At 38.3% G+C, this 23,770-nt stretch overlaps 1 protein-coding gene across 1 annotated transcript in view; it reads left to right on the top strand.

Moving 5' to 3' along the window:
- FRMPD2 (FERM and PDZ domain containing 2) overlaps positions 1 to 23,770 on the top strand; it is a gene marked incomplete at both ends in the record, with an annotated part of 94,985 nt that overhangs the window by 40,575 nt on the left and 30,640 nt on the right. The window contains 2 exons of the mRNA XM_081268635.1: positions 13,291 to 13,447; positions 18,956 to 19,166. Coding sequence (XP_081124761.1) covers positions 13,291 to 13,447; positions 18,956 to 19,166 — 368 coding nt within the window. The remainder of the gene's footprint in view (positions 1 to 13,290; positions 13,448 to 18,955; positions 19,167 to 23,770) is intronic.

Genomic DNA, 23,770 nt, shown 5'->3' with positions numbered 1-23,770 from the left:
GACCACAGGTGTACTATGGGACACAGAGTATTGCAAATTTTTGATCCCTACTGAAAATATTTAAAAGCCCAGAAAGTCCCTATTAAACATACAATATTTGAAATTGTATTTGAACACCTTTGCATGAGTATTTATACTTCCTGAATTTAGTTACAATCAATTTGTCTCTGGTACCCTGGTAGTTGACTATCCTTTCCTGTCCCATGGGCCATCCAGATCAGTATCCATATTATTTGAATGGTGATTCATTAAGACAAGTTCTTGGTCTTATGGCCCATAAAAATTATGGTTTTTCTTTCTATTTAATTTTCTCTTATGATTTAATAATTTCTCTACTCACTAGATTACTATTTTTATTATTATCTGATGTTAGAATTTCCTAAGTAGAACAAAATTGCCTTTATTCATTTTCTGGATATTTCTTTTGTGCCTTCCATCTTGTCTTTTGAAGTTAATATAGTGTCAAAATATAATTCCTAATGGAATTTCACAATAAATTATCATTTGTTTTTAGGGGGAAAAACTTGTATCTAAAAGGAGATAATAATTCAGCATAATTTTTGAGTTTGTTAAAGTGGACCTGTGTATTCTAAGGAAGCTAAAATTTTCCCAGATGTTTTCACTCAAATATAAATAATAGTTATGTCCATGAATTTTTCAGAATTTTAATTATTTGAATTACTTTAATTCAATTAAAAGATATTTGAAGAATTTTAACACTAAATTAGTTTAATTATACTGCACTGTTTCTTACTTTCTTCACTGCATGTTAAAAAATTCCAATATTATTTGTTTTAAAATATTCATAAAAATTCAGATACTCTAAATAGAATATTTGATAAATGTAATTTTATAACCATAAAATTCAATGTTGCCTTTAAGGAAGTCCTTCATATATAAATTGATTTAATTCTTACAGATATTTATTTTCCCCACAACCTGGAATAATTTCTTGATTAAAGCCAGGAAGTCATCAGGTTCACAAGATAAATTAAGTAGCTTAAAAAACATGACTTAATTAGGATTTCCAGTCCCCGATAATCATCCTCTTCCTGGCATGAATGACTTATTTTTATGGAAAAGTCATCACATGAAGTAATATCACCAGCTACTTGCCACCAAACAAGCATCTTCCACAGAAAATGACTTGAACTTTTTATGCTTGTGCAAGCACAAAATAGGGAACTCTGTGAATAATAAGAGAATTAGCTCAGGAAGCTAGTTTAAATATTTTTTTTATTAATAGTAGAAGCAAGATGCCTGAGATAATTACAGATTTCATTTTTCCAGCCTGCATGGAAGTAGCTAAAAAAATAGAGAAGGATATCATTTTCAAAGTACGTGATTCATAGGTGAATTGACATTTATGTATGGTCTGATTATTCAAATAAGCATTCCTTCTAAAACAAGGAACCTGTTCTTGCTTATCACAACTAGTTAAAATCTCCAAAGAGAAATGCATGGAACTCAGATTTCAGTGATATAGGACCTTATTTAAGGAAAAAAAATACAAAGTGGCAAATACAAACTCCCATATGAAATGGAATATTTATTCAGAATTAGAAAAGAAATCACAATAGCTTACAAATTTAAAAAGCCAAACAAATACTGCAAATATAAAAATGTCAGAAAATAATTTTGTTGATTAACTCCCTGACAAAGTCTATAGGACTTTTTTTCCCAAAAGTTTTAGTGGCATACTCTTTGATTATTTTTCCATATGATGACATTTTTGTATTATCATTTTCTTTAAAGCAAATAGATAGAGTTACTATTATAAAAGAGATGACAAGCCACATAAATAAATCTCACTAAATCTAGACTAACTGGAGCCTTGCTTCAACTTCTCCTTAGAGGAATCTGTTCCCACACTACCTAGCACACACACTATCTGGTGTGAGTATACGAAATAGAAAGGAGATTACATAAATCAGTTTTCCAACACTATGACAAAATACATGAGATAGTGAACTTAAAAATAGAAATGGTTTAAAAAATAGAAAAGGTTTGTTTTGGTTCACAGTTTTGGGAGGTTCCAATCGATGATCAATTGCTTTGGGCCTGTGGTGAGATAGCATATAATGTCAGGAGGACACCACAGAGCAAAAGGACTCATATCCTGGCCATGGATCAAAGAGCTAAGAAGAGACTTGGGTCTCACGTCCTTTCTGAGGATATATCACCAATGACCTAAAGACTTCCCTCAAGTCCCTATCTTCTAAAGTTTCCACCACTTTCTATTTGGGGCTCTGGTGGACAATTTTTAAAGTGGTAAAGTTAATTTTTTAAAAAATAATTTATCAGCACATTATAGTTACACATAGTAGTTGGGTTCATCCTGACAAAATCATACAGGCATGGGATTTGATTTCAGTTCACATTCTCCTCTTTCTTCCCCGTCGATTCCTCTACTCTACTAGTCTTCTTTTCACTCATCTATTTATTTATTTTTAATTGGTTCTTTCTATTTATATACGAAGGTGAAATTCCCTGTGGTGTACTTATCTATGATTTTTTTTAAAAATTCACTCTCTATTTCCCCCCTTTTCCTTACTCTCCTCTCTTGCTCTCAATCTCCTTCTTCTCTACTGATCTTCCTCATATTTTTATGGTAAGTCAATCCTCTCCTCTTCTTTCCTTTATTTTGCTCTAGCTTCCACATATGAGGGAAAACATTTAGCCCTGGCTTATTTCATTTGAGCACAATGTTGTCTATCCATACATTTACCAGAAAATGCCATAATTTAATTCCTTTTTATAGCTGAGGAAAACTCCATTTTTGTGTGTGTGTGTGTGTGTGTACACCACAACTACATTTCTTTTTTGGGTGTGTGGGGGGACAGGTACCAGGTATTCTTCTCAGGGGCACTCAATGACTGAGCCAAATTTCCAGCCCTATTTTGAAACTCATTTAGAGACAGGGTCTCATTGAGTTACTTAGGACCTCGCTTTTGCTGAGGCTGACTTTGAATTTAGATCCTCCTCTCTCAGCCTCCTGAGCTGCTGGGATTACAGGCGTGTGCCACCACGCCCAGCACCACAATTTCTTAATCCATTCATCTATTGACAGATATCTGGGTTGATTCCATAATTTAGCATTGTGAATTGTGCTGCTATAAACATTGAGGCTATAATGCCACAGTATGCTGATTTTAGTTCTTTCAGATAAATACCAAGGGGTGGGATAGCTGGGTCATATGGTGGTTCTATTCCAAGTGTTTTGAATAATCTTCATACTGCTTTTCAGAGTGGTTGTACTAGTCTGTAGTCCCACCCACAATGTACAAGTCTACGCTTTCCCCCAGTTCCTCGCCAGCATTTATTACTATTTGTAGTCTTGATAATTGCCATTTTGACTGGAGTGAAATGAAATCTTAGTGTAGATTTGATTTGCAATTCCTTGATTGCTAGAGATGTTGAACAGTTTTTCATGTATTTGTTGGCCATTTGTGCTTTTTATTCTGAGAAATGTGATTGGTTCTTTTGTACATTTACTGATTGGGCTATTTTTATTTTTTGGTATTAATTTTCTGAGCTCTTTGTATATTCTAGATATTAATTCTGTGTTGGAGGGGAAGATGGCAAAGATTTTTTTCCATTCTGTAGGTTCTTTCTTCATACCCTTTTAAAAAATATATTTATTTTTGAGTAATAGGTGGACACAATATCTTTGTTTTATTTTTACGTGGGCTGAGGATCAAACCCAGCACTCCACACATGCCAGGCAAGCACACTACCTCTGAGCCATGACCCCAGCCCATCTTTCTTCACACGCTGAATAATTTTCTTTGGTGTGCAGAAGCTTTTTAATTTGATGGCATCCCATTTATTGATTCTTAATTTTGTATCTTGAGCTTTAAGGATCTTTTTGAGGAAGTTCGTGCCTGCATCAATATGATGGAGTGTTGACCCTAGGTTTTCTTTTAACAATTGCAAGGTTTCTTGTCTAAGTCCTATGTTTTTTATCCTTTCTAATTTATCTTTTGTGCAGGGTAAGAAATTGGGATCTAGTTTCATTTTTCTACATATGACTATTCAGTTTTCCTAGGCCCATTTGTTAAAAAGACTGTCTTTTGATATGTCTATAACATATATTTTTGGCCCCTTTATGAAGTATCAGATGGCTATAAATATATGGGTTTGTCCCTGGGTGTTCTGTTCTGTATCATTGGTTTTCAAGTCTATTTTTATGCCAATACCATGCGGTTTTGTTACTATAGCTCTGTAGTATAATTTCAGATCAGGTATTATGATGCCTCCTGCATCATTCTTCTTGCTCAGTATTCCTTTGAAAATTCTAGGTGTCTTATCTTTCCAAAATAAATTAAAGGTTTTTTTCCCTAATTCTGTGAAGAAAGTCATTGGTATTTGAAGAAAGTCATTGGTACTTTGATAGGCATTGCATTGAATCTGTACATTGCTTTTAGTCATGTTGACAATATTAATTCTGTCTATCCAAGAACACTGCAAGTCTTTCCATCTTCCAAGGTATTCTTTAATTAATTTCTTCAGTGTTCTGTGATTTTCATTGTAGAGATCTTTCACCTCCTTGATTAGATTAATTTCAATTTAATTTTCAATTTATTTTTTGACCTTATTGTGAATGAGATGATTTTCCAGATTTCTTCTTCAGCAGAATCACTATTGGAGTATAAGAAAGCTATTAATTTATGAATGCTGATCTTTTATCCTGCTACTTTGCTGAATTCATTTATCAGCTCTAGAATTCTTCTGGTGGAGTTTCTTGAGTTTTATAGATATAGAATCATGTCATTAGCAAACAGTTTGATTTCTTCTTTTCCTATTTGTATCCCTTTATTTCCTTTGCCTGATTGCTCTAGTTAGTGTTTTCAGGACTGTACTGAATAGAAGTGGTGAAAGTAAACACCCTTGTCTTGTTCTTGATTTTAGAGGAAATGATTTCAGTTTTTCTCCATTCAGTATAATGTTGGCTTTGAGTTTGTCATAAATATCCTTTATAATGTTGAGGTAAGTTCCTTCTATCCCTAACTTCTCCAGCCTTTTAAACATAAACGTGTGCTGGATTTTATCAAAGGCATTTTCTTCATCTATTGAGATGATCATGTGATTCTTGTACTTAATTTTATTTAAGTGGTGAATTACATTTATTGTTTGGTATATGTTCTATGAATCCTGCATTAGTGGGATGAAACCCACTTGATTAAGGTGTATTATCTTCTTGATGCATTTTTCAATGTGCTTTGCTAATATTTTATTAAGGATCTTTGCATCTTTGTTCATCAAGGATATTGTAGTTTTCTTTCCTTGATGTGTTTTGTCTGGTTTTGTTATCAAGGTTATACTAGCTTCATAGAATGTATTTGGGAGTGTTCCATCCCTTTTAATTATCTTATGAAATAATTTGAGGAAGACTAGTGTTCGTTCTTCTTTAAAGTTCTGGTAGAACTTAGCTGAGAATCCATCTTGTCCTGGGTTTTTTTTTCTTTTGAAAGCTTTTAATTGCTGTTTCATTACTTTGTATTGGTCTGCGTAGGTTTTCTTTATCTTCCTTGTTTACTTTGGGCAGGAATTTGTCAATGTCTTCTAAATTTTCCAGTTTATTGGAATATATATTTCCAAAATAGTTTCTAATGATCCTCTGGATTTCAGAAGTCTGATATCTCCTTTTTTTCATCTCTAATTTTGTTTACTTGTGTCATCTCTCTGTTTCTTTTGGTTAGTTTGGCTAATGGTTTATCAATCTTACTTATCTTTTTTGAAGAACTCACCCTTTGTTGCATTGATCCTGTCTATGTTTTTAATTCTCAATTTTATTAAATTTGGATCCAATCTCAATTATTTACTGTTATCTACAGATTTGGGAATTAGTTTGTTCTCCCTTTTCTAGGATCTTGAGGTGGAGAATAAGCCTATTTATTTGAAATCTCTCTGTTTTCTTAAATGTAAGTACTGAACGCTTAAATGCTTAAATTTCCCTCAGAAATGCTCTTATACTGTTCTAGACATTTTGATATGTTATATTTCTGTTCCTATTTGTTTCTAAGAATTTTTTATTTCTTCTCTCATTTCTCCTTTGATCCATTCTTTACTTAGAAGAATATTATTTAACCTCCATGTGTGCATGAAGTTTCTATGATTTTTCTTGTTGTTGGTTTCTAGTTTTATTCCATTAGGATCTCATAGGCTGCACAAGATTATATTGATTTTTTTTTGTATTAGCTAAGACTTACATTGTGATCTAGAATATAGTTTATTGTGGAAAAGCTTCCAGGAACTGATGAGAGGAAGGTAAATTCAGCTGTTCGGGGGTGAAATATTCTGTAGATGTCTGTTAGTTCCACTAGATTTATAGTATTATTTAGGTTGGAAATATCTTTACTGAATTTATGTTTGTAATGTCTATTATTTATAAGGGTGTGTTGAAGTCACCCAGTATTATTATGTTGGTGTCTACTTGAGATCTAATATCAAGAAATATTTCTTTTTTAATGTAATTGGGTGTGCTGACTTTTGGAGCATATATATTTACTATTACATCTTCCTGTTGGATTATTTTCTTTATCAGTATGTATTGGCCTTTTTCTGTCTTCTGATTAACTTTTGCTTGAAGTCTGCTTTGTCAGATGTGAGAATGGCTAATATTGCTTGTTTTTGGACTCTATTTGCATGGAATGTTTTTTTAATCCTTTTATCTTCAGTCTGTGAATGTCTTTCCCTATGAGATACATCTCTTGCAAACAGCATTAGACTTGTTTTTGATCCATTATGCTAATCTGTTTTTTTTAATTGGGGAATTGAGACCATTTACATTCAGTGTTAATATGGATATGTGTTTGTAGTTTTCTGACATTTTGATTTTTTTTTACTCTATTTAATATCGTCTTGATTTCCATTTAGCAGTACTCTTCCATTGATCTTGCTCTATTTGGGAGCTTTGGGATTTGTTTTTGGGTTACCCTGTATGCAGTTTACCTTTGAGTATTTCTTGCAGTGATGATTTGGTAGTCATAAATTCTTTTAGTTTATCTTTGACATGGGAAATTTTTATTTCCCCCTCAAATGTGAAAGAGAGCTTTGCTGGATATAGCAATCTTGGCTGAAAATTGTTTTCTTTTAGAGCTTGGAATATCTCATTCCAGATAGTTGGGTGAAGGGTGAGGCTCGATCCTAGGAAGCAAGATTCAGAACTCTGGCAGTTGAAAGAAAATGTGAGGCATGGTTGAAATATTAGTCATTTTTTATTTAAAGGCATCAGTAGCCCTTAGAAAACCCCATTTAGCTCCCATAGCTATTTCCATAGGCCCTTTTTTATATGTAGGCCAGACAAAGAAGGCACACTGCCAACAGGTTACATCAGTGGCTGCGTGCTCACAAGCTAATGTTTATGACCTGAAGTACACATGCTCAGTCAGAGTGTTTGTATCCTTGACTACACAACAACCATAACATAACTGATTCATGACCTTGGCCACATGCTAAAAACGTACCAGAGCTTGCTGGAAGCCCCGGTGAGGCAACCTTACTATAGCCATTTTGGGCCTGCTCCAACACAGTTCTTCCTTGATTTTAGGATCTGAATGGAGAATTCAGAAGTGAGTCTTATTGGTTTGCCTTGAAATATGCCCTGATGTTTCTTTATTGCAGCTTTTAAATATTCTTTCCTTATTTTCTATGTTAGGTATTTTGATTATGGTGCATCTTGGAGAACTTCTTTTTATGAAGAGGAAGGGGTCCTGTAGGCTTCCAGTATGTCATTTCTGATATGAGGAAACTTTTATGTTACCATCTGATTGAAATATTCTTAATGCCTTTAGCCTATATCTCCATGCTCTCTTCTATTCCAGTGAATCTCAGGTTTGATCTCCTGATATTGCCCCAGGGTTCATGTATCTTCTGATCATGTCCTGTCATTTTTCCCCTTTATTGCATACTGTGTACTCAAGTTCCTGTACCCTATCTCTAAAACCTGAAATTCTGTCTTCAAGGACTAAAGTTCTATTTTCTATGCAATTTCATTTGTTGGTGATTGTTTCAAATAAATTTTTAAAATATATATGTTTTAGTTGTTGATAGATCTTTATTTTATTATCTTTCTGTGGTGCTGAGAATTGAACCCAGTGCCTCACACAATACAGGCAAGTGTGCTACTGCTGAGCCATAACCCCAGCCCCTCAAATAAATTTTTAATTTGATTAATCGTGACTTTTATTTTCAGGAGTTCTGATTGATTTCTTTTCAATACTTCTATTTCTTTATTGAAATGTTCTTTCATTTCCTGTATTTACTCTTTTAATTCATTCCTTAGATGTTCACTAAACATTTTGATAATCATTTTTTTATAATCTTTCTCTGGGATTTCATTAACTTCCACATCTGTGGAATTCTTTGTTGGGAGATTGTGAATTTTGGAGGGAGATTTGTTTGCCTGTTTCTTCATTTTTTTTTTTCAGAGGTCTTGGACTTGAGTATCAATTGAGATGCATTCCTCTTCCTCTTTTATACACATGGCCTTTTGTATGTAGTTAACTTTTTTGTTCTGAGACTTTTAGAGAGACTTTTTGAAATATGAATAGATGTCAGGCATGGGACTTGAGGTCCTCTGCTTGTTCTTCCCTGTGTCATGGTTGTTGTTTGGGGTTTTTTGTCTTCCCAATTATCTGAGTTGGAGTAATATTAAGGCTCAGTTGGGGCTAGATTATGTGTGGGGTGAGGTTCATTGTTGCTTGACTGAATTGTGAATGTTTCTCAACATCTCTACTCTGTGGTCTTGATTTGTCCCGAACACTTTCCAGATTTTCTTAGATGGAAGGGTGACCCAGGAATAACACCAATGTCAGCAACAGATGTACAGACTTAAGATAAGTGGTCAATGTCCACCTTGACATATGCAATACTAATTGTCACTGGTGTAGGAGTAGTGGGGCCAGCATTTAATATCAATACCAATAATAAAAAACTGTGAATTATATAAGGCATTTGACAGCAGGTATGTTCTATGTTGTCCACTGTATTAGTGATCACAACAACATGAGTGGTGTAGGAATTACATAAACTATTTAATATTGCATTATTTAATATTACTATAGTTTCCTAAGTAAGAGAAAATAGTGTTGGAAGGCAAAAACATTTTGAAATATTTTAAAAAGTGATCAGAGGGTCAGGATATAGTTAGCAGATATCAGCTATAAAAATAACTGAAAATAATGAAAAAAGAAAAAGAGGAAAAGGTAACAGGAAAATTTGGTTGTTACTGAGGGAAGAGAGTGAAGGAGAGATAGGAGGGATAAGAACCAAGATATGAACAAACCAGAAAATGTAAGATCAAAACAACCTGAATCTTCTTATAAGTCACACCCCACCTAAGTCAAATCAAGGCTGAATAATAAATGCAGAAGACAGCTACTAATGTGAAGGTGAAATTATATGAATATATATATATACACATGACACACACACACACACACACACACACACACACATATATAGTATATATTCTCCAAACCTATTCATACAGTGGGAACACACACACACACACACACACATACACACACACACACAAATACATTTACACACACATACACACAAAATTATGCATAATGGAAAAAAATCAAACAATAATACAAGAAATGATGCTTGAAAATTTTTTTAAAAAATTAAAACTTAAAGAAGACTAAAACAAATGGGAATACAGAGAATAAATAAATAAGGAAAAAGAGAAAAAGAGAAAAAATCTTAATGAGAAATAGAGGGCTTGTTTCTGCTACAGTGAACAAATTGTTGGCAGGGATGGATTTCCATTCTTTCTATTTATTTTTGGCTCTACAATCCTTGGGTCAAGGACTGGGGATTGTTAGGTTCAATGTCTTTGTGTTTCTCACACCTGCTGGCCAGATGGTGTACCTCTCAGGTGTTAGTTTCCTAGTATATTGTGGGATAGACTGGGGAGTGCTTATGAATTGTGTAATCCTGTGTATGTGGGTGGGTGGGTGGGGGATGACACAGAGTTCAAATTGGAAGTTCCAGTAGTTGGGATTTAGTCTTGGGTGAATTTTGGAACTCTGTTGGTAGGTATTTGAGATTTGATCCATGCCCTCTGTTACTGGGGAGCTTCCAGGACATCTGGATCTCTGGGGCCTCTGGTAAAATCCATTTTTAGGATATAGGGACTAAGCCTTCACATGATTCACCTTTACCACTGTGAATGTGAATTACCAGGTAACCGCCCAAGACTGCAGATGCTCCTGCGTGGCCACTATCAGTGTCTTTCCAATGGTTCTCATGGGGTCCTAGCGACAAAGATTTTCTTTGTGTCTATTTCAGTAGCTCTGGTTCAGGCACACACTGCAGGTCATAATATGTGACTGCTGGATACTTCCTTCATATATCCTGATATGTCTCTCCTCACTGCTGTGCAGTGTTGATAGATAGTTTCCAGGCTGCAACCCTGGTCATTTTCTGGGCCAGCAATGTCAGTTACCACTGAGCTGTCTGCCCTTGGGGCTCAAGCAATTTGGGGTTTGTTTTAATGAACTATTTCCCCACTGACTCTTTGTTCATTAAGATCAATGTCTCTCACTAATCCACAGGTTCTCCCAAGCCAAAATCTTTAAAATTTAATTTATTTTTGTGTTGTTATTATTCGCCACACTGTCTTGTCTGTCTACCTGCTGTCCCCTCTCCCCTCAGTGGCTGATGTTGAAGCTCCTGCCATGGCCAGCCTCACTGGCACATCTCTAACACTACGTATTATATTCCGTTTGAAGTTTCTGATTTTCTGTATCTGTATAATTTCCTTTTGCAGTCCAGTATTCAATTTCAGTGAGTTCGATTTATTACCCACCTGCCTGGGGAGCAATCTTCCTGCTTTGTAAGTCTGGTGCTGAGGAACTGCTAGGAAGTGAATCCTTCCTCTAATCCACTGTCTTCTTATTTGATGGGCATTTAAAATCCAAGCTATAGCAGAGGAAAAGTCAGAGGGAAAAGTAGATCTGGTGGCTTGATGGATTGCAGTAAAAACATCTTACTTTCCACATCTCACCAGACCCTGTGAGCACATTGCCAGGACCTCTTGCAGGAAAGGACCTGCCCAAGTAAGGGCCCTGAATCAATAGATTTAGAATCCATTCACATGGATGCAAAGAGCTTTGCAAAGCTTCATGAGATTCATGACAAATCTCTGCCTGCAAGAAAGTTGTTGTTTTGTAAAGATGTATCAAAACAAACAAATAATCAAGCCAGCAAGCAAACAGCAACAACTGCTGTGGATGAACTATTTGAAATAGTAAACTAATGCTTTGAAACAACATGATATTACAGAAGCACCTGGAATATTTATACTGCAACCACAGGGGCTTAAGAAAGGTTTTATGTTTGTGCTGAAAATTCTGATATTGAAATTCTACATCATCTTGTTCACAGAGCATCTTGCTCCTGACAAAGTTTGCCTACAGATGTGAATTTCCCATTAAATGATGTTATCAGAGTGGTGATAAATACACATAAAGTCCTAACCCATTTCAGTCAAGGCTGTTTTCAGCTTTATGCCAAGAAATAGGATGGATATTCCACTTTCCACTTAATACCTTAGAGCATTGTCACCCAAAAGGAGGATTTCATTGAGTTTATAAACTGAAAGAAGTGTGTATGTATGTGTGTGTGTGTGTTTATGAATGATTCCCCCTTTTCAGATTTGTTAAACATTAGTTATTAGATTAAAAAGAGTGACTTGGTTATCTAAAAAATTTTAATATCTGAATGAATGAAGTTGAAATAAAATGTTGGGACTATGGGAAAGAATATCAGTGTGTACTGACAAAATGCATGGATTCTGAGAAAATGTTCAACTTTGAAAGTGGGCATAAAATGACTGATTGGAGGACTAAGGAAGAATTTTGAAGACCAGTAGAACAATATGAATGAATACTTGAGAAAATGCATTATTTAAAGAACTATTATATCAACAGATTCAGAATCCACTCACATTGTAATAAGGAGGCTCAGAGCTACATTTATCAATGAAAGTAAAGAATATTTAGAGAATGATTAAATTATCTGAAATTAGGTCAATGATGAAAAGGAGTTTCTCAGAGGAAAGGCAATACACAGTTATCTGCTTCTCATTAATATCTGACTCGTATGGATAGAATTCTTACAAATGATGACTATGGGGACTTAGAGGAGATCAGCCATCAGGAAGATCAGGAGTTTTAGGGGGTTCTTTAAAACATAAACCTGTTTTTATAAAATTATCTTTATAGAGAAAGCTCAAGGTTCTTAATTGAAACATATATAATATTTAGAATATAGATTTATTTGGAAGTTATATATCAATTCATATTTAATATCATCTGTATTTCTTTGTTCTTGTTCAAAATTATATACTGCAAAAAGTTATGACTTTATTTATAAAGCTCCATGTTAATAACCCCAGGTAGTAATACTCACCAATTTAGTCCAGTGAGCTCTACGAATATTGTTTTGCATGTGGGTCTAGAAGATATAATGTAGGGAAGGATTTCTTGGTGGCACGACCTCAATTCTTGTTGCATTTTGAGGACTCTTTCTCTCTCTCCTTATTTTTAGGATAAAGATAAAGTTCATTCTGTAGCTGTGAAGACAAGAAGTTAAGATTTATGAAACACTTAGATTAGAACCTGGCACATAATAGCAAGAAATATTAGAACACATACAAGTGTTTTTGTCTTGCCAATGCCTGACTAGCTAAAATTTTATCTGCAACTTCTTGGAGTTGGTACAATAAAAAGAACAGGAGTCAGATTTAATGGTATTTTCATATTGCACACAGAAATATGGGGGCCAAGTACGGACCAGACCCATTTCATATTCTTTCAATTCAGCACATTCCTTGGCACATTGAAATTGCCTGATAAATGTTTTATGAAGGAAAAATAAAAATAGATTTTCTTTTCTTTGGTACCAGGGATTGAACTCAGGGGTACTCGATTACTGAGCCATATCCCAGCTGTGCTTTGTATTTTATTTAAAGACAGGGTCTCTCTGAATTGCTTAGCACCTTGCTTTTGCTGAGGCTGGCTTTGAGCTCATGATACTTCTGTCTCAGCCTCCTGAGCTGCTGGGATGACAGGCGTACGCCACCATGCCTGGCAAGAAGGATTTTCTTTAGTCTAAGAAAAATAAGTTGGGTCAATATCTGCCATATACCTCTGGATACCTAGTATGCTGATGCTGAGCTGGGGGACTGAGTGTGCTATTATTCACTGGACACTTGTGTTCCAGTGAACAGGTAGGGATGGTCAGCATACTAAAGTGTGTGTTTGTTTCTTTTAGCGGAAAAAGTTCACCATCACCAGCAGTGTCACTGGGAAAAAGCACACATTTGTCACTGATTCAGCCAAGACATGTAAATATTTACTGGGCCTCTGTTCTGCCCAGCATGGGTTTAATGCACAGATGGGCTCTGAGCAGACTCTCCATCTTTCAGCTGGTGAGTAGATGCTATATTCTCAATGGACACTTTGACAAGTTTGTTGTTTTGTAAATAATTTGTATGAACTGATACAATTGACTGGAAGCTTCTATAAAGACATCAATCTCCTCAGTAAGGACAGAAATACAATAAAAATGAAGTATATATTTTTTTTCTCAGATTGGCAAACACTAAAATAAATAACACTGGGAGGGTAAATTGATACAACTTTCCTAGAGTACAATTGGAAGTATATAGCCAAAGTCTTTAAAAAAAACCCATGTTCTTTGGCCCCGTAATTTTACTTGTAGACAGATATTTATTTTACAGTAATAAATACAGAAAAATGAAAAAGTTGATGTTCATGGGTGTTCACTGGAACATTATTTATAGCAGTGAACATTTGGAAGCAACCTAAGTTTCCCAGAATAGAAGACTAGTTAAAAAAAAATCATAGCACATCTCTATAGTTAAGACAGTTAAAGTATTTTTTTTTTTGGAGAAAAAAAGACTGTATATGCTATAGAGCTAAGTGGGTGACAGCAAGATATGGGACCATATCTCGTACCATCCAATGGAAGTTTCTTTGATGATAGAAATATCTGTAGCCTTCAGTTTGGGAGTCATCAGTAAATTTACCTATAGAGCATTGAAAGGTGGTAAAAAAATGAAGGATTAAAACTTTAATTTCAGTTTTAGTGATTTATATTTAATTTCGAATGGCTACATGTGCCCATTTATTAAAAAGCATAGGTGGTTAATAATTCCATGTTACAAAACAAGAAAATAGAATATAGAAATGAACACTACCACAATATCACTTGTGAATTATGCATGCAAGCATGATTATTTTCTTTATATTTTCACTATTTATTAAACTTCCAGCATGAGTATATATTACTGATAAAGTTAAGAAAAAGCCAATTGATTAAAATGTGGCCACACATCATGTAAGATCAGTTAACAATTATTGAGCATGTAGGAAATTCTATGGAGCTGTTTATTACTGTTGTTCCTACTTTTTCCTGGCATTATGATAATCCTTACATGCAAGATCTAATTTATGCTCCAAATACACTTTTCTCACACTGTAATTGTCAAACAGCCCTGTGACACAGAAACCAACATTATTGGAAGAAGCAAACTGGGGCTGGAGAAGTAAGAACTGTGCCAGGTGTTTGATGGTGGAGCTGAGACTCGAACCTGTGGCTCTTGGGGTCCAGTACCCACCTACTTCACCCCCTGCAAAGTGACATTTCATAACTTGCCTGAGTATAATCTTTAGGGCCAGAGAGACTTGCTTTTGAGTGCTTGCTTTATCACAGTGTCTGTTGATCTCTAAGCATTATTTCTTTTTCTGCTATAAAAGGGAACAATAAAATACAGTGATTCACACTCTACATATTCAGATTGTAGTCTCTGGGCCCTTCAGTATGCACATTACCTTCGAAGTTCATGATGGATGCAGAATCACAGGTCCCACTCCAGGCCTACTGATCAGAATTTGTATTTTAAAAGATCCCAGGTGATTTGAATATACATAAAAGTTGGAAAAACACTGGCTAGGAAAGTGGCTGGGTGACTTTGGCCAGCTCACCTTCCCTCTCTGAGCTTTAATGCCCTCATTTGAACATACTGATTGTCTCATAGGCTTGTGCTGTACTCCAGCAGGACAGTATATGTACCATTTCTAGCCTGATGTCTGGAGTGTGAAGTAGGGACAGTGTCTCTTGAGTATGAGAATTTGACTCAGTGCTAATGCATGTAAGAGCTGTGTCACAGGTTCTAGGGACTGGCCCAGGAGTTAGGTTAATAATGGGAAACAAAATTGCCAAGCTTAGAGATGAAGATGCAAACACAGAAAATAAAGGTACCATATTATTTGCAGCAGAGCCAAATGAAGATATAAACATTTCATTGGAACTGCAGGCTGTTGGTCCCAGGTTATTTCCAGGGAGCTAGAGATGATAAATGCAAATTAATTATATCTGATTTACCTGGTATTGCTGAGATACCATGTGTGAAACACCATCAATATTGCTTTTATTGCTTGATTTCAGTGACCATAAAATATTTATAAAGACTTCATGAGCTTACTTGTGAAATTAGTCCTTCTAGGCCTATTTTGTTCATAATAAACTGTTTTCTCAAACTGCAAATTCTACCACCTTAAGAGTTTTCAGAAATCTAATGCACATTTACACTAAAAGGATTCATTTTGACAATTCTCCTTGCCTTTTAAAAACTTCATTTGAGAAACTCTCCGTGGACACCATTTTCAGTGATTGCATGCAGCAAAGAGCTGGTCATCTCCATCTGTCCTCAAACTCTGCATCCCCAGCTAATCTCTTCCTCCAGTGTAACTCCAGGAGTTCTGCCGTGACCTTTGCCTTGTTCAAAGGGGACCACCCATTCACCCAGCAGGAACTGGGAGTCTGGACCTGGACCTTCTCTTCCTGCCCCACATGCCACCAAATGCTCTCAGATGAACTTCCTGCTGAGTTTTATATCCCCTGCCACTGTCCAAAGTCATTTTCAAAGTGATCATTCCAAAGGACCCATCCAATCATGTTCTTCCATGCTGAAAACTGTCAATGACACTCTGCTGTCTGTTTGTGCCTAACCTCCTTAGGATGACCTGTTGGATTCTCCCAACTCTTGTCCCAACCCTGACTTATTTCCTGTCTGGTTACCCCCCCTCTCCTCTCTGGCTATGCTGCCTGCTTCCTTGCTGGCTGTGGAACACACCAGCGTATCTCGGGTTCTAGGGTCTTGGTACCAGTGGCCTTTACCATTGATGCTGTTCCTAACCTCTTTGTGGCTCACACCACCAGAATAAGCCTGATATTCCATGAACATATTGAAGGACAGCCTCTCCCTTGAACAGACTTTCCTTTTTTGGCTGCCCGCAGTCGACTCCTTCTCAGGTGGAGTGGAGTAGAGTGCTCCTTCTTTGTGCAGATCTCTTTGTTTTTTCACTCTTATGTGTGCATGTATGCCTCTAATCTGTGGTAGACTGGGAATTCCTTGAAGGCAGGGACAGTATCCTGCAGTCTTTCTGGCTCTGTTATGGAACAGAGAGGTATGTCAAAATGGCAAGTGGTTAATACATGTTTGAATGGATGGATGAATGGAAATACTATTTGTATGGAAATACTGTTCCTTAATCATCTCCATCTTTTCATGCTTAGTTTGCTTTTCATTTTTCAATACTACTAATAATATTGTGATAAACATCATTGGAGAAAAGTCTTTTCTTGATTTTCTTATTTCTCAAAAATGTATTTGGGTATAAGAGCCAGGGCATTTTAAAAACCATGGCTGTTTTCCTGAGTGTTTTGCCTTCTTGTCATCCTGCCTGTTTCATTGCATTCTTGCTGGAATAGTTGTCATCGTGTTTATTTTTGTTCATTTGACAGGTAAAAACGATTTTTCACTGTTGCTTTATCTTGTATTTCTTTTATTGTTGAGAAGCTGAACACTTACCAAATGTTTCTTCTGTGAATTGTCTCAACAAGCCTATTACTTTATAGTTATTTTTGGTTCCCTGGGGAGAAATAATCACTGAGCTTTTACAAGTGGGTATTTCAGGACAAGTAAGTATTTCAGCACTGCAGAGTGGCCCCATGGCCTTTCTAATGGGTGGTCCAGTGCTTCAGGATAGTCCTGGCTCTTCCAGGAAACTGTGGCTGCAAGACTGCAAATATGCAGTGGGCTGCTTGGGATCTCATCCCAGTTTCCTCTTCTTTGTGGGTATCTCCTGTGAGCTTGGAACTCCAGCTAACTTGGGCTTCAGCCCTGGATGTCCAGACAGATTCAGACATTTGTCAGATATTTCCCAGATGCCACAGTTATGCTGTGAGTCACCCATGACCAGGGAACAGAAGCTGTTCATTCTCCTCAGTGTGCTAGTGGCTTTGGGACATGATTGGCAATCCTTCCTTCTGTTCCTGAAAGATCATCAACTCTTGGATCTCTGACCTACTGACACATCCCTCCTGCACTGTAGTCTACCCAGTCGAACCTCATGAGGCCAAGGCCTAAGGATGAAGCCAGCACTCGGCACCAGTCACCAGGCCCACAGCCTTGGTCTGAGTCTGTGATGCTGAATATTTCGCATCTGTGATGTCATTCCCTGACCTCACTGTGGGCCCTTCATCTGTTCACTGAGCTCCCTCCTCAGCCTCCTGACTTCCCCTCCAACTTCTGGAAGGGAACAAGCTCTTCCTGGATCCCAGGCACTTGGGACTCTCACCTCTCTGCTCCTCTTCTTTGAGTTTCTTCCCTAAGGGACAGCTCCTTTCTGTAGCCCCAATCCCTCCACAGTCTTGCTTCAAACCAGCTAAACCTCTATGAGCTGAGGCCCTGAATCTAGTGTCTCTTCCTAAAGTATCCTTTAATTAATGGGTGTTAATATCTACGAGACTCAGGTCCAATGTCACTGTCCCTTCTGGCCCTGGTGATCAGAAGGGTGGGCAAGCCTCAGGTGAATCTCTTGTGCTGCTGTTTTGGTCTTTGTGTCAGGTTCTCCCATACTCCAGCGTGGAAACATTCAAAGACACCTCCCCCACACATTCACTACACACACACACACACACACAGACAGACACCCCCATGTATACGCAGACCATTCACTCACATACATAGCTACCACAAACACACATTTAGCATACACACACATACTGGCACCACACGGCACACTTACCATATGCACACAGGGAGCAGATAGTCTGGAGATGGTCATCATTTTTCTTTCTCAAAATACAAATTCACTTTGGATAAAGCCTCATTAACTTAAGAGACTATTGATCAAATCCCCATTTTTTTTTTTTTTTGTGAACAATATAAATAGTGAAGTCTCTTACACCTGGGACTTGACGAGAGTCACCTATTAATCCTTTCCGCACAAAGGAAGGAAGGGAAGCAACAAAGCTAGGAGTCCAACACGTTGGTGCTATATTGGTGTCACTTATACTCCAGGAAATAGTATCTTACATGAACTGTTATTACCAGGGAAAACTAAGCTGTGTTGAGATTAAAGATTGTGTGCCACAGGGCAAAGCCTAATTTTGGGAGCCTGGATGATTCAAAGTCCCATTTGTTATGAGAACGACTGTGAGGACAGATCTGCAAAGGCGGAAAGCAGAACTGGGTGCTAGAAGCTAATTTTATCTGAGGCCCTGCTGGAGCCTGACATTCCCAGGAATGCTTTGGGTGAGCACCCATCAAAACAGGCTCTTTGGCTCCCAGTTCTATCAGCTACCAGGGAGGGAGCCTCTGGTCTTTTCTTTCTTAGGCTTCTAAAATGTCCTTCATTAGCAAGTGCTAATTAGGAAGACTTGCAGTCCCAAGCCTAATCACAAGGATTCCCTGAGTTAGCATGAGGCAAAATAGCAGGCCTCTCAGTGCAGAAAAAGAACTGGGAGAGAGGAGCCTGAGCCTGGGAGTGTTTCGCCACTCCAAGAGCAATGGGACCAGCATCATCTTGAGTGTAAAGTATATTTATCTTTTTCTCCTCCAATTCAGATCGGGATAAGTTTGTGCAAATGGCAAATTCAAGCCCTGCACAGCAGGCCCAGTCCAAGCCTCTTACATGGATTCAGAGATTGTCATGCTCAGAAAATCAGTTGTTCCTACCCAGGTTGCAGGATACCATAGGCGGCCTGCTGAGTGCGTCACTGGAGAACTTCAACTTGGAAACCAATGAGGAGACTGGCACAGAAGGAATCAGAGACAGGTGGGTTTCCTCTGTCCTCTGAGCCCAAACTACCAGGTATTGGTGTGCTGGAGCCCTCTATACCTAAAGCCAGTTGTTTAATGGATGATAGATGCCTAAGGAAAAGTATATATTCACTGTCAATTAATTCCTTGGCTTAGTTGTGGGATTATGCTTTTCTTATGGCTTAGTCTGAGCTAAATACTCTAGGGCAAAATTTTACTCCCCTACTATGATGCTCATACCTTTTGGTAGAGAAAGAGGACAGAATTAAAAAAAAAAAACTACAGTAATTTTGGTCTTATCATAAGCTAGGTAGTGTTCTAGGTACTTGTACATATCAACTAATTTAACCTGTAAAACCATGTGGAATATTTTTATCATCCTTCTCATTTACAGGAGGGGAAACAGAGGGGCTAGAACTCAAACAAATACCGCTGGACCCAGAGACTATATTTCTGATTTTGACACTCTTCTACCTTCCCCGTTGATGACATTTAAATTTTTATGTGAAAACAGTGAGCTGATACATGTAACTTTCCATTGTAAAACAATGATCCATACATTTAAAAATAGCCTAGAACTTGGATGACACTTACATTGCAAGTTATATAAATAGCCCAGATTCCCAGGCAGCACACGACTAACGAGGATTGCTGTAGGAGCTGTTTTGGGGGATGAGTTATACATCTGCTTCAGCATGAGTGTATGGATGATTCATTTGAACTGAAATTCATGTATATATGTATACATCTTGAAGTAATTCTTAGAAAATTATTGCCCAAATTCTATAGATGCAAATGTGCACTGCAAACATAATCAATAACGGGGAAGCAAAAACTGTTCTGTGTATCTATTGCTGTGTAACAAACCACCCCAAAATGCAGTGGTATAAAACAATCACCATTTTGTTATCCCATTTCATAATTTTCTAGGTTAGAAAATCAGGCAGAGCTGTATTGGGGAATTCTTCTGCTTCTTGTGGTATTGAACAGGATCATGACTGGACTGGTCTGGGGGGTCCAAGATGCATGCAAGGAAATGCATATGCACAGCTCTTGGTGTGAGTGGCTGGGATACATTGCTAACTGGGTCCCTCTCCCTTCTTATGCAGTCTCAAGCCTTCTCCATGTGGTGTCTCCAGCAAGATTCTACATGGCAGCTCAGGGCTTCAAGAGCCCAGGGAGAGGTTGCCATTCTTTATTAACTCTAGCCTGGAGTTAACATGGCATCTTTTCCACCATACTCTTGGTTAAATTAGTCCTAGGTCAGAATAGATTCGAAGAGAACAGAAATAAACTCTACCTCTTGATGTCAAAGGGTTTGTGGCCATGTTTTTCATCTGTCACTCAGACTAATTTTATAGCATTTTATTCTTTAAAAGGTAGAAGCAGTCATGATTGGCTCAAGGGCATTGTTAGTTTTCTGTCACTGCAACAAAATCCCTGAGACAATCAGCTTTAAGAGAGGAAAGTTTCTTTTGACTCACAGTAAGTTTTCAGTCCATGATTAGTTGGCCTCATTGTCTTCAGGCCTGTGGCAAGGCAGCACATCATGGTAGGACTACATACTGGAGGAATCTACTCTCCTCATGGTGGCTCAGGAGGAAAGAGGAAGTTGAAAGAGCTCAAGTCTCTATATTTCCCTTTAAGGCACAATGATCTAAGGATCTTCCACCAGGCTCTACCTCTTAAATGTTTCCCTACTTCCTAATAGTGCCATGGGTAACACCTTTAATATGTGGAACTTTGGAAAGTGCTTTTCCCAACCTAGCAGCCACATTGAACAATGTGTTAACAGCAAAGTAAGCTTCCTGGGGATGATGGTGCTTCCAGTGACCTGTCAATCATCCCTCATGGTAGGAGTTTTGCAGCATCATGTGGCAGTTGGCTTTTCCAATAGGAAGCTGTATTGGAGTCCTCAGTAAACTCTAGATACTGCTGTAATGTATGTTTGTATCTGTCAGTTTACAAATGCAAAAAATTCTCCACTCTTAATAACTCACTAGTAATCTGAAGGGGAAAAGGGAAACCAAAGACTTGCATTTAAGTCCTAGGCCATCTGGAAGATCCAAAAGAAGCACAACCTAAGCCCATGACTTGGTGCAGGTGGGTTTTTATAGATGTGAGGCCAGGTGTGAGCAGAAGCGTGAGCTAGGGAAGGAAGAAAAGCCTGTACAGGATGGGGTCATCAAAGTATCGTTGAGGGCAACCAAGGCTCAGTTCCTCAGCAAAGTGTACTGAAGGTCTCCCTTAATTTCCAAAAAACAGAAGGGTGGATGCCTGTGTGCCTGCCCCCATTCCTCTCTGGTTGAAGGTCATCTGTGGGACTTGGCTGCCCCATACTTTTGGGTAAAGAGGGAGTGGGAGGATGAAGAGAAAGCTCCCAAGATGTGTAAGAAGTTCAAGGGCAGAAAGAGAACTGCATCTGAGGTAGGATTTTGTCAGCACGAACTGAGCCTGACCACTCATGGGCCTTCCATCACAGCTATGGTCAAAGTCTGAGGTGGGCCAAGCGCTGTGACTGTGGCCATGGGTCACTGTCAATCTTGGTGACTGGAGGAGATGCTTAGTATTTCTGCTTACCGCAAAGATGACTCAGCTGGAGGTTCCCTTCAGACCACACTGTGGATCCATCCCAGCCTTAAGAGAGTTGGTCACCAATGCCTGTCCAGCTGTCTAGTTCTCTGTGAACCTGAGAAAGTTATTTAACATGCCCATGCCATTCATCCAGTGGTATGAACAGTAAAGCCATGCCCACAGGGTGGCTGCAGGAATTAAACTGTTATAAATGTTGAACACGGGCTGAGTCCACAGTGAGGGTCCCAATGCTGGTACCCTTTCCATGGTCTCTACGGGACATGATAGAAGCACATGAGGACAGAATGGATTAAACACTCAAGGCAGGCATAGGTAGCATTGTGGCTCCCTTGCAGATGAGGACTGGGGAGGTTTGCATGGGAGAGGTGACATTAAGTCTTGTTTGACGAGTAGAATTTGGGCAGGGTGAGAGAGAAGGGAGAAACACCGTGGGTAAATATTCATTCATTTTGGTTGGAAAATTATATAAACACCTACTCTGTGCCAGCCCTGGGCCAGGTGCCGAGCTTTTGGCCACCTACTGCCTGTCAGTGCTTCTCCAAAGCCTTTCCCAACTTCCCTTGCATAGGGATGGTACCTGCACACCACTGGGTCCATTTACGGAAACCCCCCTTTTCCCTTTCACCCCGACATTCACATGCTTTCATCCATCTCCCTGTCAATCACTCAAACTCAAGAACAGTGACATATCAAGTACAGTCTCAGCTCTAAGGTCAGAATGTGAAGGCTTTTAGTAAATTTTTTTTAAAGGTTTACATTAAAAAACCCCTTTATTTGTGATAAAAATAGACAAACCATAAAAGATATCATCATGACCACTTTTTAAAATCACAGTTTGCAATGACACTCAGTACATTCACATTGTTGTACAATCATCACCACCCATCATCCACCAGATCTTCATCTTCCCAAACTGAAACTCTGTCCCCATCCAACACTGACTCCCCATTCCTTGCTTGCCCAAGTCCGGGGCAACCAGCACTCTGCTTTCTGTCTGATTTTGGCTACTCTAAGCACCTTATAAACCAAACAGGCTCGTATAATATCTGTCCCTTTGTGGCTGGCAGTAAATGACTTTTAAAGTGGAGGGCCCAGATCACGAGAGCTATAGAAACCTGGGGGCACATAAGCCCTTTCTTTTCCTCAAAGGCCACCCTCAAAGGCCATTTCATTCTCATATCCTTATCAGTTGCTCCCAGATGGCTGGGATTTCTCCTTCCTTTGAACAAATGAGCACTCTGCTAACACCTCTCCCTGGGGCACTTAGTAGACTTGGAAGTCATCTAGACCCTGCATGCCTTACCAGCCCAGGCATGATCCCCAGTGAGTTCTCAATCAATTTGGGTTGAATTTGCTGCAATGCACAACATAAGAGCAAAGACAGAATGAGGCTCATTCCGACCTTACCAAGAGCTGACTGTGCTGCCCTTCCCTCTCTACTACGTTCCTCTCCCCTGTCAATCCTGTTCTTCCTGTGAATACTGCCAATCAAGGCAGCATCCTTTGCTATGGTCCAACTGCCTAAGCTGTGGTGTGGCCTTTCTGGTGTTGGGGACAGTCTGCTCATGTGCTTGTCCATCCTGGAGACCCAATACTAGCTTTTTTGCAAGGCCCTAGGCACCCGTAGCTTTATGTCTATTCTTCTTGCTCTCTACTCTGCTTATCTCTGAATATAGCTTATCTCTTTGGAGAGCTGAACTTGGGGATAGGGCAGGGTCCCCTTGATTCAAGCATGCTCCTAGTGCTTAGAACATGCTTCGCTTACTAGAATTTCGTGTATATTGTCTATTTTTGGTTGTTGTAACAAAATAATGCAGGCTGAGTACCTAATTAAAAACAGAAGTTTAATTAGCTCAGTTTTGAAGGGTGAAAGTCCAAACAGCATAGCAGTGGCTCTGGTTAGACCCCCTGCTGACTGCACTATCTCATGGCAGGTGGCATCATGGTGGAAATGCATGTAAGAGGGAAAGCTGAGGGTGAGACAAGAACCCAGAGAGAGGGGAGGGGCCAGTCTTGCTCTTTTAT

The sequence above is a fragment of the Spermophilus citellus genome (assembly GCF_964194105.1).
Source record: "Spermophilus citellus genome assembly, chromosome: 15".
NCBI classification, from domain to species: Eukaryota; Metazoa; Chordata; class Mammalia; order Rodentia; family Sciuridae; genus Spermophilus; species Spermophilus citellus.
The sequence above is the reverse complement of the archived record's forward strand: the minus strand, read 5'-3'. Positions and strand labels throughout refer to the sequence as shown.